Source organism: Myotis daubentonii, chromosome 13, assembly GCF_963259705.1.
Source record: "Myotis daubentonii chromosome 13, mMyoDau2.1, whole genome shotgun sequence".
Classification (NCBI taxonomy): Eukaryota; Metazoa; Chordata; class Mammalia; order Chiroptera; family Vespertilionidae; genus Myotis; species Myotis daubentonii.
In genome coordinates this window covers 58,933,860-58,950,139 of record NC_081852.1, presented here as the reverse complement: position 1 = coordinate 58,950,139, position 16,280 = coordinate 58,933,860, and the positions used below count along the sequence as shown (strand labels likewise).

The window sequence follows — 16,280 nt, the reverse complement described above, 5'->3', positions numbered from 1 at the left end:
GTGTGTGTGTGTGTGTGTGTGTGTCAGCATCACTCTGGTGCTCTCATCAGAGGACTGTTATCTGCTCTTGCCCAACAGATCACTCCAGCAGTTGACAGTGTCCGCCTGTCCTCAGGGACTGCTGAGACCTGACCCAGAGCCCACCCCCTCCCTCAGTGGGTGGGAGGAGGGGGCTGCAATCAGGAGTTCTGCAGGGAGTAGGGGCCAATTAGGGCCTGCGGAATTCCTCTTGATCAAAGAGAACAGGCAGTGGTGTGTGTCTGCAGATGGTTCATGGCCCAAGGCTGGTTACTTTGAAAACAATCTAAGATACAGGGACATTAACAATCAAGTATCTAATTTAATTCTGGTTTAAAAGACCACTTAAGACTGAGCAGCTGAGTGAACTGTGGGTCTGCCCGCCCACTGTTTTTTCCCCAGTCCTGGGGGCAGGAGGCTGCTGGGTGGGTGTCTGGGCTGGAGATGGGGACAGGGCCCAGACCCCAGATGGGGCGGGGTGACAGGCACTTAGTGGGGGAAGCTCACCGCCAGCATGGAAGGCGGCACCTGTCTGCCTGGAGTGTTTAGGCCCCAGGTGCCATCATGCGTCCCAGACCCCTAACCCACACGTGTGGTGTATGTGCAGCTGGGTCCCGGCAGCCAGCAGCATTTATACTGTGCATGTTGGGCCAACCACGGACTGGGCCCTGCCTAACGCCCGGGTTCTGGATCATTCTTTACTCCCTTGATGGATCCCATTCCTTGTGTCCCTGTTAAACTGTTGTCCCTTGGCCTGGCACCAAGTCACTGGACCAACTCTGGGGCACGTGTGAAATCCTGGAGGTGCCTATCCAACCAGAAGCTGGCAGCAAGGAGTCCGGGATGCCGGGGTTGTAGGGCCAAGGCAGAGGGCTCCCTGTGTTCTGGGTCCACGGTGCTCCGAAGGGCACGCTGCCCGGACAGGATGGGGTGGGTATGGGATGCAGAGGGCCCAGCTCAGGCAGCAAGCTGAGGCTGGGTCCCAGATACCCGAGGGGTGAGCATGAGCTTAGGTGCCCCTCCCCAGGGGGCTCTCCCGCTCCCTGGGTACCCAGTGAGGACACTTTGGTGAGTAGCATTTCCACTGCCCTGCCTTTCCCCAGAGGCCCGGAGCAGCCTTCCTGCTCCTCCTTCAGGGCGTGGGGGGGGGGGGTGCTGGGCTGTGGGAGGCGGGAAGTCCCGCAGGTCCAGCACCTCTGGGTCTATTAACTGTGATAAGGGGGGTGGGGGGAGTTGCTCTCCCCTCCCCCAGGCTCAGGTTAGAGCCTCAGCCCTCTTGCCTGCCTGTCTTTCCCCAGGGCAGTCTCAGGGGCAAAAGGAAAACCAGGCTCCCTGCTTCAGGGCGCTGTGGCCACAAGGGCTCCGAGGCCCACATTCTCCTTTGTGGGTTCCCAACAGGCCGTTCAGGTTTGGGCCAGATCCGGGATGGCCCCAGGCAACGCTCTCCGCCACTTCCCGAGGGAGGCCGGACTTGGAGACCGTCGGCTTCCCGCCAGGAGCGCCCTGGAGTGTGGGCTAAGGGTAGCCCCGGCCAGGCCCGGGTCACGGCCGGGCACAGGGCCGGGCTCCACCTCGGGGTGGACCCGCCACACTCGAGCGCACCGCCGCCTGGCTGGGACCGTCGGCTCCCGGCCCGCGCCCGCGGCCCCTTTGTCATGCACATGAGGGCTCCGCGGCTGAGAAAGGGTCCCCTTCAAACGCGGAGTCACCGATGAAGAGCACTTTTCTTTCCCAGCCTGCGGGCTTGGCACAAGCCTGCTGTTTCCAAGTGGCCTCTCATTCATTGTCCCCCTAGGTGCCCCGCCGACAGCCCCTGGCAGCTGCTGTGCTTTCAAAGGCTCTATAGAGCCTCGCTGCAGGTGAGCCCTCCTGCCAGGGTGCTCCCCGTCAAAGGCTCTTTGAGACGTCACCGGGGAGCGGGCTCTGAGCGTGTCGCCGCTCGCAGCGCCGGCACAATGGATGCGCCACTCAACGGGCGACCCGGCGCGCCCCGCCCGCGCGTGCTCCAGTGGGGAGGGCCGCAGTCCCGGTGGAAGGCGCCGGGCCTCCCCGTCCTCCTGCGGTCTCCCCTCCCCCGGCCTCGCCCCTCCCCACCTCGCTGCCCCGCCTCTCAGGCCTGATCCCCGACATTCCCTCCCCCTCCCGCCCCGGCATCCCGCCGCCCGCCCGGAGTAATTGCTCCTTTGAAGCCCCAGCCGACGTCGCGGCGCCCAGAGCGCTCCCACCCTGCGCCCGGGGCTGCCGTCCGGCCGCTCGGTTTCAGCTCCTTTTCATCCTTTCCTTTTCAACTTTATTAAAACCAGCCCGGGGTCCAGGGCTGCAGCTCTGCTCAGCTGGGCTGCTCGCTGGAGGGGCCGGCCGGGCAGGGGCGGGGACCGGACGGGGGCGGGGCCGTGGCTGGGGGGGCGGGGCCTAAGCTATTGGAGGATGCCCCGCCCATCCCGGGCTCCTCCTATCCCGCGAGTTGGGGCGCGGCCCCGGGACCCCATATGACCAGATGACCCTCCCAGGACTCACTGTCCAGAAGCAGCGTGAGAGCTCAGTGCTCTGATCCTCCGGGTTGTTTTGTTCTTAGTGTTTATTGAAAGAACGAGAAGGGGAAGGCGAGAGAGAATTCCGAGAGCTGTTGTGGAAAGTGCCCCCCCCCCCCCAACACACACACCTCAATCGTCCTGGGTGGGATCTCAGACTCCAGAGGCTGTGCGGGGCCCACCTGGAGGGGGTGGGTGTCATTGGACTTGAGCGGGTGGCTGAAGGGGATACAGCTCCTTTCCCCCCAGCACCCAGCTCTGCCCTCTGGGGTGAGGCCTGTTCATCAGAGATGGGGAGGGCGGAGGTCGGAGGGGTGGCACTTGCTGTCTGCACACGTGTTCTTAGGAAGTCTGTTCACCTGGAACAGGTCAGCTCTTCCTGCAAGTGCGCTCCTCCTTACAGGAGCCTGAGGATGGCCCAGTGTGGGAGGGGTGGGGACCCTACAGCACCCACAGAGAAGGACTGATCTGGCCACCTCTGGAGAGGCCCAGGTGAGGGGCCAGACTGAGCAGGTGCTGCTACTGGATGGGCAAGGGTAGGCTGCTCAGACCTGTAGCTTGTCCTAGAGCAGTGGTTCTCAACCTTCTGGCCCTTTAAATACAGTTCCTCATGTTGTGACCCAACCATAAAATTATTTTCGTTGCTACTTCATCACTGTCATGTTGCTACTGTTATGAATCGTCATGTAAATATCTGATATGCAGGATGGTCTTAGGCGACCCCTGTGAAAGGGTCGTTCGACCGACAAAGGGGCCGCGACCCACAGGTTGAGAACCCCTGTCCTAGAGAGCTCCCATCCTGACCGCCACCTTGCTCTCCCTCCCGTGGGCAGGGCAGCCACAGGCAGGCACAGGGGACACTCCTTGCTGGCCAGGGCCCTTGCCCGGGAGCACATCCAGGTTGTGTGGCCTGGCAGCACCCAGGACTAAGTGTGCAGGCAGCACTGGGGGGATTCTGGGCCCTTGGCCTCCAGCCCGCAGGAATTCCTTTCTGCAAAGCGCAAAGCGAGGGCAGCTCTCAACAACTTTGCTCACGCCACCCCCCCCCCCACTCCCACCCAGGAGACAGTGGCTAGCTCAAAGAATGAGGGTTCCTCCAGGCTAGTCCTGAGGCCCTGCCACCCTTTCCTCTGAGCATCATGAGACCCTGCCCATGCTCCCTCTGTAGCCTCTAAACCAGCCCTGGGCAAACTATGGCCCGCGGTCTGGATCCTGACCGTTTGAAATGAATAAAACTAAAAAAAAAAAAAAAAAAAAAAAAGACCGTACCCTTTTATGTAATGATGTTTACTTTGAATTTATATTAGTTCACACAAACACTCCATCCATGCTTTTGTTCCGGCCCTCCGGTCCAGTTTAAGAACCCATTGTGGCCCTCGAGTCAAAAAGTTTGCCCACCCCTGCTCTAAACCCTGCTAAAGCGGGGGTGCTGCCCATGTGTCAGCCCCTCATTCCTGGGGCTCCAGGCTGCCCAAGGGCCACCAAACTCGGGCTCTTCCTCACCAGGTGGGGGCATGTGGCTGAGGGCCTGTTCCCCTCCCTCCCCCTCAGTGATCAGAGAGGATGCAGCCCACATGGGATCACCTCCAATTTCACAGGAGACTCACGTGCCACATCTGTGTCTCCAGCGGAAGTAACTTCACTTATGTTGAATGAATTATTTCCTTTGAAGGGTAGCGAGATCAAGTTGCCTGCTATGGACACCGGCCAGTGCCATCCCTGGCAGCCCCAGCACCCTGAGCTGGAAGGTCCCCGCAGCCCCAGAGCCAGGTGTTCTCCTGGAGCCAGGTGGGCACGGTGTTGCTCTGGCTCTAGTGGGACATTGCAGCTGGTTGTGGGCTGTGACCCTAAGGCCCTGACTTCCCGAGAGCACATTCCCTGGGCAGGGGGGCTGTCCCTGGTGGGACAGGAGCTGTCTCTGGGTGGGGGGATGCCCACAGAGCCTATCCCACCCTCGTGTCTGGCTGGGCCCACATTACAGGTGGTGGATGTGTGTGGAGTCGCTGGCATGGGGAAGGGGCAGAAACATCATGCCATGGGGCGGTGGGCACTGGGCCTCACAGAGGGCACAGAGCTGCCAGGCTCTTGGCAGGGCTGCGCTTGGTGTTTGCAGCTGACACGCCCCCAGGCAGAGCCCCGTCAGGACTGGCTGGGATTCTGCCCCAGGAGCTTCAGTACCAGTGTCCCCTCCAGCAGCTGCTCCAGCCTGGCTCGTGGGGCTCTGGCCTTTTCTCCAACTTTTCTTTTTCTTTCTTAAATATACTGATTTCAGAAAGGAAGGGAGAGGGAGAGGGAGATAGAAACATCAATGATGAGAAAGAATCATTGATTGGCTGCCTCCTGCATGCCCCACACTGAGGAATGAGCCCGCAACCAGGCATGTGCCCTGGCCGGCAATGGAAATGTGACCTCGTGGTTCAGAGGTCGATGCTCAACCGCGAAGCCACACCAGTCGGACTCTTCAGTTTTTCTTTTCTTTCTTTCTTTTTTTTTTAAAAAATATATTTTATTGATTTCACAGAGAGGAATGGAGAGGGATAGAGAGTTAGAAACATCTATGAGAGAGAAACATCCACCAGCTGCCTCCTGCACGCCCCCTACTGGGATCGAACTCGCAACCAAGGTACATGCCCTTGACCGGAATCGAACCCAGGACCCTTTAGTCTACGGTTGATGCTCTATCCATTGAGCCCAACTGGTTAAGGCTTCAGTTTTTCTAAAGTTGCACTCAGACTCATGGGGTCCTGCTCTGGTCGGTACCAGCCTGCCCAGGGGTGCATCAGGACAGTGCTGGGGCCCACAGACAAGGAACCCCTCATGTCCTTCCTGTCCTCTGACCCCAGGGTTGGCCCTGGCCTGTCCCCCTATCTGTCCTACACTTGGACATGGTGCCACAGGTGTCTGCATGGCACCTTGGTAGGGCAGTAGACATCCTTGAATCCTTGGCGTGAATCCTTGGTGAGTCTTCCCCAGGAGAAAGACCAACGACCAGTGCCGAGAGGGACACCCCAATCATGGGAATCTCTCTGTTGCCCAGGGCTCCTTCTGTGCCCCCAGGGCTGTGGCTAGGGAGGACACCCAGCCCAATGCCCAGCGTCTCTGCTTGGCTGAAAGCTGACTTGTGCTGCCTGGCTCGCCAGGAAATGCCAGACCTGGGGCTGGGGGCAGCATCCCACTGTGGCCTTGAGAACAGAGAGGAAGTGAGTGTCCCGCTCACCACAGCGATGGCTCCTCAGGAGCCAGAAAGTGAGAGGCAGCGCTGAGTGGGGCGGGGCTGGGGGAGGGGGGAGGGACAGGCTGGGGCCAGACACAGACACAGTGTCCACCTCATGGGGCCCAGCCAGTCAGGGCCAGTGAGCTGGGGTGTAGCACCCATGCTGGGGAGAGGGTGACGTACTGGGGGCCTAACTCTGAGGCTGAACCTGGGATCCGGAAGCAGAGAGCGGTAGGGCACCAGCAGAGGGAATGGAGGCTTGGCTGAGGGGGTGAACCTGGGGACAGAGCACGTGGTGTGGCTGCAGCCCTGGAAGTGAGTTGTGTGAAGGAGGAGGGGCCCTGGCGCCCTGGGAGCCCAGGGGGAGCCAGTTCTGGGTCCTGTAGGCCAGTGGGGTCCCAGTACCTACCCCCTGCAGCTCCTCTGGCTGTCCAGACACTGTCCAAAGAGGCTCAGAGGGCCGCGGGCTGAGGTCATGCAGTCCAGCCTTCATGAGGAGGGGTGACCACCAACCTCGGGAGGGAGTGGTCAAGCGAGATTCAAGGCCAGGATGGAGCAGGACAGACAGGCTGGTCGGTGGCTGGCCAAGCCCGTGGGGGTGGTGTTTCCCAGGTCCCCAGGGCCAGGGGAGGCAGAGAATTGCAACCCCAGCAGAAACAGAAAGCCCGGTCCCATGGAGGCGGAGCCCTCTTGGCTCGGTTTTAATAAAACACGGAAAGGCTCAGAGGGACTGGCTGCTCGGCTCCAGCAGGTGGCACTTCCTCTCCCTGGATTCCAGCAGCATCAGCAAGATCAGCATCTCCCAGGCCCTGCGTGTGACCAGCGACCAGCGGTGGTGCGCAAGGCTCTGGTTACCAGAGGGCTCCACTAACTTCTTCCTCAAGTGCCGTCTTGGGGTTTTTCTCCAGTTGAGATGTCATATACCCATAACATTTACCCTTTTATTTTTTTTTTCTAAAATATATTTTATTGATTTTTTACAGAGAAGAAGAGAGAGGGATAGAGAGTTAGAAACATCGATGAGAGAGAAACATCGATCAGCTGCCTCCTGCACGCCCCGCGGTAGGGATGTGCCCGCAACCAAGGTACATGCCCTTGACCGGAATCGAGCCTGGGACCCTTTAGTCCACAGGCCGACGCTCTATCCGCTGAGCCAAACCGGTTCGGCCATTTACCCTTTTAAAGTGTACATTTCAGCGGCTCTAACTCCAGAATACTTTCGTCATCCTCATAAGAACCCCCATCCCCAGCAGCTGTCACTCCACATCCCCGCCCCCAGCCCCTGGTGACCATGAATCTGCTTCTGTCTTCGCGGACTTGCCAGTTCTGGATGTTTCCTGTAAATGGAATCGGACGCTGTGCTGTTTGGTGTCTGGTTGCTTCCAGGGCTCCCCGCACGCGCATGCACAGCAGGTGTCCGGACTCCCAGCTGTTGTGTGGTGTGGCTTTTCCACATTTTCTTTGCCCTGAAGCAGTTGGTAGGCCTCGGGATTGTTCCCACTTTCTGGCCATGGTGAGTAATACGCCATCTTATTTTGTGAGCAGGGTCGTAGAACGGAATGTCTTCGGGAACACTGTGGGCCAAGCCACCCTTCTGTCCTAGTCCTTCCTTCTGCAGATCCCCTCCCCTCCACCAGCCCTGCCTCCACCCTGAGTCTGAGATCTGGGAGTAAAGGGGGAATCTCACTTCCCATGCCCAGCAGGAGGGAGGTTCCCCAATTCTGGGGCCTGGCTCCCCATGACCCCGTCCTTCCAGCTGCCCCTTACCTGGCCCCAGCTCCTCGTCCAGCCCTGACTACTATGCACCCTCTGAGACGGGCCCGTATGCTCTTGGACAAATGTCCATTTTACTTCCTATTCTTCCGTTTCTGTGTTCAAGGGACGTCTCTTCTAAAAGCATGTAGCTGAATTTTACTTGTTCGCCAATCTGAGCATCTCTCTGTTGTAACTCATATATTAAATACCTTTGATATTTAATATAATTGCTAATCTATTTGGATTTAGCTGTGGGATCCTTTTTGTGCTTTCTATGTTCTCCACTGCGTCTTTGCTTCTTTTTTTCTCCTCCTCTGCTTTTCTTTAGATACTTTAAAAAAATAATTATTTCCCTGCCAGTGGCTTGAAAGTTGAACACTATTTCTATTGTTTATTTCTGTTTGGGATAGGTTGTGTTTTTTGAGAATACAGGTCAATTTTTTAAAAGTAATTCTAAAAAAAGTTGTTAGCAGCTACTTTTTCAAATATTGCTATCTCCCTACTTTCTCCCGCTCTAGAGCGCCAATAAAAATAGGCCTGGTCTTCTCACTGCGATCTATTGGTCTCCTAACCTCCTTACATCTTCCATCTTTTATCTCTGTCCCCCACGCTGCCTTATGGACCATTTCTTCAGCTGTACCTTTCACATCCCCATTTTTTTTTTCTCCAGCTGTATTTAATGTTTTTTAACTGTCCTAGTGTTTAATGTTCAGTAAATATATTTTCATTATTTCTAAAAATTATTTTATTCTTTTTTTCAAATTTGCCTGCCTTTTTAAAAATGCATTTGACCCTATTTTGTATTTTCAGTTCTTTTATTTCTCCAGATTTTAAACACAAGTATTTCTTCTGTAAAGCCTCTAATTTCACTTTCTAAAGATTGTTGAGTCGGCTGTTCCTGCTGAATTTCGTTTCCTGCTTATATATTCTGTGGCGTTGGCTGTGAGTTCACATCTGGGTGGCTTTGTGGTGGAATCCTGTGCAGTGAGTGGTTGGAGGGCCACACTCTTCTAGAAGGCACGTGGGCTGCTCCTGTCAGGGACCTAGGACCGCTTGCTTGCTGAGCCACACAGTAAATTACAACCCAGCCCTCCACGTAGGTCCACCGTGAATGCAGCCCCCAGACCTGGGCTGAAGCCAACAGGATAGCCTGCCATGGGCCTTTGCTGCGTGGATTTTCTTTCCAGCCCAGCTTCCCCCTGGAAGTACCACCCTTTGGGAATTCAGCTTCCGGCAATGGCTTCCGTCCCAGCATCTTCTGACCTCCCAGGACCACTGGAAGCAGCTCTTGGCAGCTGAGACAGCAAAGCAGCCTGGCACCTCCATTCAGGTTTCGGCTTCAGGCTCACGTCCATTTGGGTCGAAAGATGTCTGTCTGTGCACCTGTGTATCCAGCCAGACTTTCCAATAGTCACCCCCAAGCACGTGGCCCATCACTGCCTCCATCTCACTCCCCCACCCTCAGGTTCCCTTCCCCCTCCTCATCACTCCTGTTTCCTGTTAAGGTATTTTGCTTGTTTGTTTGTTTTTTGGTTAATCCTCACCCGAGGATATCTTTCCATTGATTTTTATTTTTATTTTTAAAAAATATATGTTTATTGATTTTAGAGAGTAAGGGAGAGAGACAGAAAGATAGAAACATCAATGATGAGAATCATTGATTGGCTGCCTCCTGCACGCCCCCTACTGGGGATCAAGCCCACAACCTAGGCATGTCCCCTTGGCTGGAATCAAACCTGGGACCCTTCAGTCCACAGGCCGAAGCTCTTACCACTGAGTCAAACCAGCTAGGGCTCCATGGATTTTTAGAGAGAGTGGAAGGGAAGGGGCGAGACAGAGAGAAACATCAAGGTGAGAAAGACACATCATATGGTTGCCAAGCAGGGCCAGGGATCTAGCCTGCAACCGAGGTACATGCCCTTGACCAGTATCACACCCAGGACCCTTCAGTCTGAGGGCCAACGCTCTATCCACTGCTCAGTGGACAGGCCAGGGCTAAGGTATTTTTATTATGGAAAGTTTCACACATACACAAAAGCACACAAACTCATGTGTGTTAGGATGGATGTGGGGATGGTTGCCCTAACCCAACAATGCCTACCCCTCTCACTCGCAGCAGGATGGGACTTGTCCCAGATCACTCATGAGGGAGGGGAGTCAGAGGGGACGGCCTCTTCCCGGAGCTTTCTGTTCATTTCAAAATGGGGCCGTGGGCCTCTGCTCCACGGCCTGGACCTTCCCACCAGTGGACCTGCGAGGCCAGGGACCCAGCACACAAGGGTGATGTGTTGGCTCCAAGTGAACCCATGAAGAGCTGGTCCCCACCACAGGCCCTCTGGCTGCAGGGTTCACTCAGCACCTGGTGGACCCTGGCCCTGCAAACCGAGCTGCCTGGTTTGTATCTGCATAACCGCTAGGTGAGGGGCTTCCAGGATGTCCCCATGTCTGTGCCACCAGGACCAAGGGCCCAGAACTTCCCCAGACTCTGTCCCTGGGACCAGGTGGGTCTACCAGATCCACAGTGGAGAGGGCCCACAAGGTGCTCACCTGCAGCCTTGCGCCTCACTAAGCCATGGATGCACACCCACCCTGAAGCCTGTGAGTTATGCCCCAGCCACCCTCCCCTTGGAGCAAAGAGCAGTGACGCCTTTCCCTGACGTCACCCCTGCCCCCCTCCCAGCTGGCCTGCTTCCCTCCCTTCCTCCCTGGATGCCTGCAGGCATAATCCACCTCGGACCCCCATCAGCCTCTGCAGAACAGATGAGGAAACTGAGGCAGGGCCCAGAGGGACACAGATGGCCAGTCCCTTGGGTGTGTTAACGTAAAAAAACCATTGGAACCTGTAAAGAATTTTTGTGAGTTTATTGGAGCCAAACTGTCGACATATGCCAGGAAGCAGAACCTCAACGAATTGAGATAGTGCTCCGGAGAATGGCAGGGTTACATCCGTATTTATACATGAAATTCATTGGTGACAGACTTAAGGAGGTGGGATTAAGCGAAGCGGGGGAACCTCTGTGATAGGATAAAAAGTAAAATGATGGACACATACTTAGGTGGGTGCAGGAACAATTAACATGATGATGAAGGAATTTGTGGCATCTGTCCTGGGACCCAGCACACCTGGTTGTGCCCCAGGGGCTCCATAAAAAGGGAAGTCATAAGTGACCCAGACATCCCAAGGACATGTTATCATAGATGCAAAAAGACAGATAGGCTCAGTTACGGTAAAGGTTGACCTTATCAGTGAAGATATCGGCTTAGGCTGCCCACCATAACTGCTTTTAGTTAAGGTTTAATTTCAGACCATCCTTTGTGCTTACTTTAGATCTCTGAGTCTGCAAAACTGCCATGCAGGCCTCTCCTGAGATTGTCAGGTCAGCATGTGGCCCCTTTCATCCACAGGTGACTCAGCAGAATTGGTGAAGAGGCCAGTTACAAGCTGTGGATGGGTTTGGGGGTGCCACTAGGAGGGGCATGGGTTCCAGGCTGCTTGCTGCCTGGCCTTGGACCGGAGTATGGCTGTTTGGGGAGGGTCACCCAGAATCTTCCCTTGTTGGATGCAGCCAGGCCTGGGGACACAGAGGGTGACTCTCACTCTGATCCTGGCTGGACGTGCTCCGCTGAACCCAACCAGGAGCTCCCGGCTCCCAGTGGCCCTTCCTGTGCCTGCCTCCCGCTGGAGGAACTCGAGCTCTGGTGCCCTGGGAACGCCCAGCATCAGCTGCTGACAGATTCTGAGAGCTCCTGGCCACTTCGCCTCAGATTCCCTGGGACTGAGTCAGGCTTTTGTCTTCTCCCAGACTCCTCCCCTTCCCAGGCGGGCCCCTCCCATGGCCCACTTCCTCTTTCATTTCCCACTCTTAGTTCCAGCAGAGAGGTTTCTGGAAAGCGTAGTTCACAAACTGCCTTCTGTCTGGGACAGCTCGGCGGGAGGGCCCCTGGCTGCCCACTAGCTCTCTGAGGACTGAAGTGACAGGTGGGCAGTGCTGCCGCCTGAGAGCCTGAGACATTTCCGCACTCGGGGCCAGTCTGCGCCTGATTTGGTGAGATTTCTGTGTGGAGGGCTGCGGGGGGCGGAGGGCTGGGACATGGGTGAGGAGCACCTGCTCTTACTGTTCGGTGAGACGAATGGCAAAGGGAGGGCTTTCCGACCATGTCCCTCAGAGCCTTGCTCACGTGATGCTCACCTGCCACCTCTTGGAAGGGACAGGGCATGTGGGCTCGCTGGGCAGAAAGGGTGGGCCTGGAGGCCTCTTGCAAAGACTCCTGCTGTGCTGTGCTGTGCTGTGCTGAGTGGGCTAAGGCAGTGGTCGGCAAACGGCTGCTCGTGAGCCACGTGCGGCTCTTTGGCCCCTTGAGTGTGGCTCTTCCACAAAATTCAAGGTGCGGGCGCACACGTACAGGGCGATTGAAACTTCGTGGTCCATGCGCAGAAGTCAGTTTTCGGCTTGGGTGAGTCTATTTTGAAGAAGTGGCGTTAGAAGAAGTGGGGGGTGAACATATAGAGAGGATGAACGAAAGGGGATAGACGAAACGAGTATACAAGATGAGTGTGGATGGGAGAGTTGGAAAGGGTCGATCTCAGAGACCGTACCTCAATCAGATTGAGGACATTTTTAGCAAAGGCCAGCTTAGGAGTACCCTAAAAAAGTTAATAACAATGTACCTACCTATATAGTTTAAGTTTAAAAAATTTAGCTCTCAAAAGAAATTTCAATCCTTGTACTGTTGATATTTGGCTCTGTTTGCCGACCACTGGGCTAAGGAATGAGTCCCTTCCTCATCCCATGCAGGAGCCTTCCCCCTGGCGGCCAGGTAGGACAGGTGGGGCTCAGGGACGCTGGGGAAGTGGGGAATGGGCAGATGGGCTTCCTCCTCCTTTGCTTCCCAGAGGGGCCGGTGAGAGGGTATGGGGCCTTTACAGGGCCGGCTGAGCATTCCTCATGGCTCCATGCTGCTGGCCTAAGTGGGGAAGGTTCTCAGCTGGGGACCACCAGGCAGAGTGGGGTCATCGCCGGCTGGTGCCTGCGGAGCTGGCTCTGAAGCCAGGACCACTGGCTGGGTCCACTGAGCAAGCCCCCAGCGGTGAGTCCTGGGGAGACAGCAGACAGACCGCAACTAAGGCAGTTCAAGCTCAGCCCTCGGCTCACAGTGTTTGAGCTGCAGAATCTCTATTCGAGGGTCTTGAGCTGTGTAGAGAAAGTTCTAGTGCTTTCTGGAAGGTGTGACTGCTCCTCCCAGAGCAAGTGCTGTAGAGGAGGTCCTGTCTCGGTCTGCGTGGGCTCCTCAACAGCCACAGACAGGGCGGCTTACGCAACAACATTCATTTCTCAGTTAGAGGCTGGAGGGCTGAGCTCCGGGTGCCCACATGGGCGGGTTCTGGCAAGGCCCACCTCCTGGTTCCTGGCTGTGTCCTCACAGGGAGGCGGGTAAGAGAGCTCCCTGGGGCCTCTTTTACAGGGGCACTAACCCCATCCTGAGGGCCCCATCCCGGGATCTAATAAACTTCCAGAGGCCTACCTCCTACCACCATCGGGAGTTAGGATTTCAACATACAAATTTGGTGGGGGACACAAACATTCAGTCTATAGCTGCCGTGGGCAAACTACGGCCCGCCTTAAAAAAAAAAAAAAAAAAGACCGTACCCTTTTATGTAATGGTGTTTACTTTGAATTTATATTAGTTCACACAAACACTCCATCCATGCTTTTGTTCCGGCCCTCCGGTCCAGTTTAAGAACCCGTTGTGGCCCTCGAGTCAAAAAGTTTGCCCACCCCTGGTCTATAGCAACCTCCCAGGACCTCATGAGCCACATCGGAGGAAAAAGAAAGGACTGGAAAGTGTGGCTTCTGTGTGCCCCACCCCTTTCAAAGTCAAATGTCTTGTGGACATGAGTGAAGACACCAGGTGAGAACAGCGGAGGCTACCACCTCAAAGCTGCTTGGGGCTGGGGCCAGCCGTTAGGGCATCACAGGTATTGTTTGTGGCTTCCCAGGCTGCTTGCTGCAGGCTGTGGACCTGGTTCCACCTTTATGGATGGTTGGCCTTGTCTTTCTACATAATGAGTCTGCCCTGATCTCTTGCAGCCAGGGGTGGTTTTCTCTGTGGGAGAACAAAAGCAGCTCAGGGGCAGCGCCTATGGATTCCAGTTCCATGGATTCCAGTTCGGAGGAGAAAGGTGCAGCCATGGCCATCCCCCTGCTGAAGCCCAGCGAGAAGTTCCACCTGTTTGTCAGTTACAGCAGCATGGATGCCACGTGGACACATGGGCTCATCGGCCGCCTGGAAGCCGACCACGCGGGGCTGAGGGTCTGCCTGCACGAGCGGGACTTCACCCCAGGCAGGAACATCCTGGAGAACATGGCTGAGTGCATCCATCAGAGCCAGAAGGTGCTGCTGGTGCTGAGCCAGGACTTTGTGCAGAGCAGGTGGTGCCTGCTCGAGGCCGACCTGTCACTCTTTGGCTACTGCCTGGAGAGGAAGCCGGTCATCCCCGTCCTGCTGCGGCCCTGCCAGGTCCCGCTGCACCTCAGCCACCTGACCTACCTGGAGGCCATGGACAGCCGTTTCTACAGCAAGGTGGTGCGGCTCCTGTGCACACCCAGCCACTGCATGGCGCGATCCCTGCCCGGCCCGCGCCCGGTCCCTTCTTTCTACAGCGGGAAGACCCTCCTGACCCTGAACTGTGTCAACAGGGACAGGCTGCCGTCGTGGAAGGTGGGGACCTTCAGCACCCTGAGCGTCCCAGACCCCTTGAAGGAGGTGTTGCCGGACCCCGAGGTGTACAAGCATGCTGTGGGCATCCTGAATGGGGTACAGTCCCCCAGGTCCTGCCTCCGGTATCTGGGTTGCAGGATCCTGCTCGGCATCTTCCTCATTCTTCTCTCCGTCTTGTTCTTGTTATCGATTATCATAATTTCAGACCCTACGCACCTAACACCAGGTCTGCAGTTCCTGCTAATCACCACCACTGTGTTCTGCAGCCTCCTCAGCATAGTCTTAGCAGTTAACAGTCTGTGCTGGTTCAGAAGGTTTTCGAGGAGGAAGATGCAGGAGCTGGACCTCAGGGTGGGGGAGGCCAACCTGCTGCTGGCGCCACACTCGGTGCTGATGGGCTGCCAGACCCTGAACCAGCTGTCCTTCGTGTTCGTGCAGCTGGAGGACTGCAGGCAGACCTTCCTCCAGGCCCACGAGGGCGAGGCCCTGTTCCGGAAGGCCCTGCTGCAGTTCTCCTGTGCCTATGCGTGCTGCCTGGTACAGGCAGACTTCCCCCACTGCGAGGACACCGCGGCCGCCCGGGGCCACCTGGAGCCCGGCCTGTGTTTCTGCCAGTACGTCTCTGTGCAGCTGGAGAGAGGTTAACCCCATGTGGCGGTGGGAGGGCCTGTGGAAGGGCCTTGTGTGGACATCCAGCCGCCCCTTGGCCGGTGCTGTGGACGTGGCTGCCGTGAGGCCTGGCTGGCGCGCTGTCTCTCACCTCTGGTTAGTTGTGCCAAGCAGGGCAGCCTGCACTGCCTGCTCTGAGGGCAGAGGTGACTGCTCTGTCCCAACAGACTGGGGAGGGGGACTTTGGTCAAACTACCTGAGAGACCCTTAGGGCTGGCCTGCACCTCTCTAGATGTCCAGGGGCCAGAGCAGAATGCAGCTCCTCCAGGCACCTGCCCCTCGTTCTGGGACACGGAGATGAGAACAGGTCAATCCCTAGGGACTTGGAAACACACACACACACACACACACACACACACACACACGCTGCGCTCCAGCCTTCAGTGCTGAGAGCTTGCAGGGTGCTTGCCACAGCCATCGTTGGCTGGAAATGGGAGACCTGGGTTGTACTGGGCATGGTCAGATTTGCGTCTGTGGCCGTTGATTCCAGACCGGTGAGCCCTTTCTGCTCTGCATGGCCCCAGGTTCTGAAATAAAGACCCCAGCCTGTCTTCATCCTCCCTCCTGGGGAGGGTGTGCGGGGGCTGCAGCAGCACCTCCCAGGACCCTGGCCAAGCATGGTGGTGCAGCCTCCTCATCCTCGCTGCTGCTGCCAGTCATCCCACAGGAACAGGGCAGCGTCCCCGGGGGTTCTGGACGTTGGGGACAGAGCAGGGAGCAGCAGCAGGCTGAGCCCTCCCTGAGCTGCGCCCCCCGGAGAGTGAGATCCCCACACCTTACGATTCACACCTCTCCCCAGGACCCCTCTCTGTTCTGGCCCAAGCACAGGCAGGACCTTGGAGGTGAGGGTTGGCCCCAGGGTAACATGGGCAGGCTACCCTCTGTGAAAGGGCAGTTGGCAGGTGATGACCGGCCAGACTTGAAGTCTGCGGAGCCTTGGGTGGGCCCTGGCCAGATGCTACGCTGGTGAGAGTAGCTCATTGGTTCTGTGGTTTCGCTGCCTGCTTGGCCCTAAACTGACCCTCACCCCCTCCCACAGGCCCAGGCCCAGGCCCAGGCCCAGGCAGTAGCTGCGGAGTCACAAATGTCGTTCCTCATTTAACGTCCCACTGCCCTGGGAGTGGCCTTCCTGTGGGACTGGGCATGTGGACTCTCAGCGTGACACAGACATGCGACCTGCCCAGTCCCACAGGATCCTGCAGTTCTGGGAGGTGCTGAGCACCGTGGCACAGGCCTGGAGTCACCTCGTGAACCGGCCTCCTTCAGATCACCCCCTCCAGAGTCCCAGGCTCCTCTTTCTTCCTGCAGCTCCTTCCCAGGCGCCTGGCAGGGGAGCCTGCTCTGTGACCTGACAAGCTGACGTGTGTCTCTGG

General features: G+C 56.9%; 1 protein-coding gene across 1 annotated transcript; it reads left to right on the top strand.

The window, feature by feature from the left end:
• The first annotated feature begins 11,399 nt into the window (after positions 1–11,399).
• Positions 11,400–15,830, top strand: LOC132214417 (uncharacterized). Its single transcript, XM_059661639.1, has 2 exons — positions 11,400–11,564; positions 13,608–15,830. Exon 2 carries the CDS (start codon positions 13,660–13,662, stop codon positions 14,881–14,883), a length of 1,224 nt encoding a protein of 407 aa, XP_059517622.1. The 5' UTR covers positions 11,400–11,564; positions 13,608–13,659; the 3' UTR covers positions 14,884–15,830.
• The last annotated feature ends 450 nt before the right edge of the window (positions 15,831–16,280 follow it).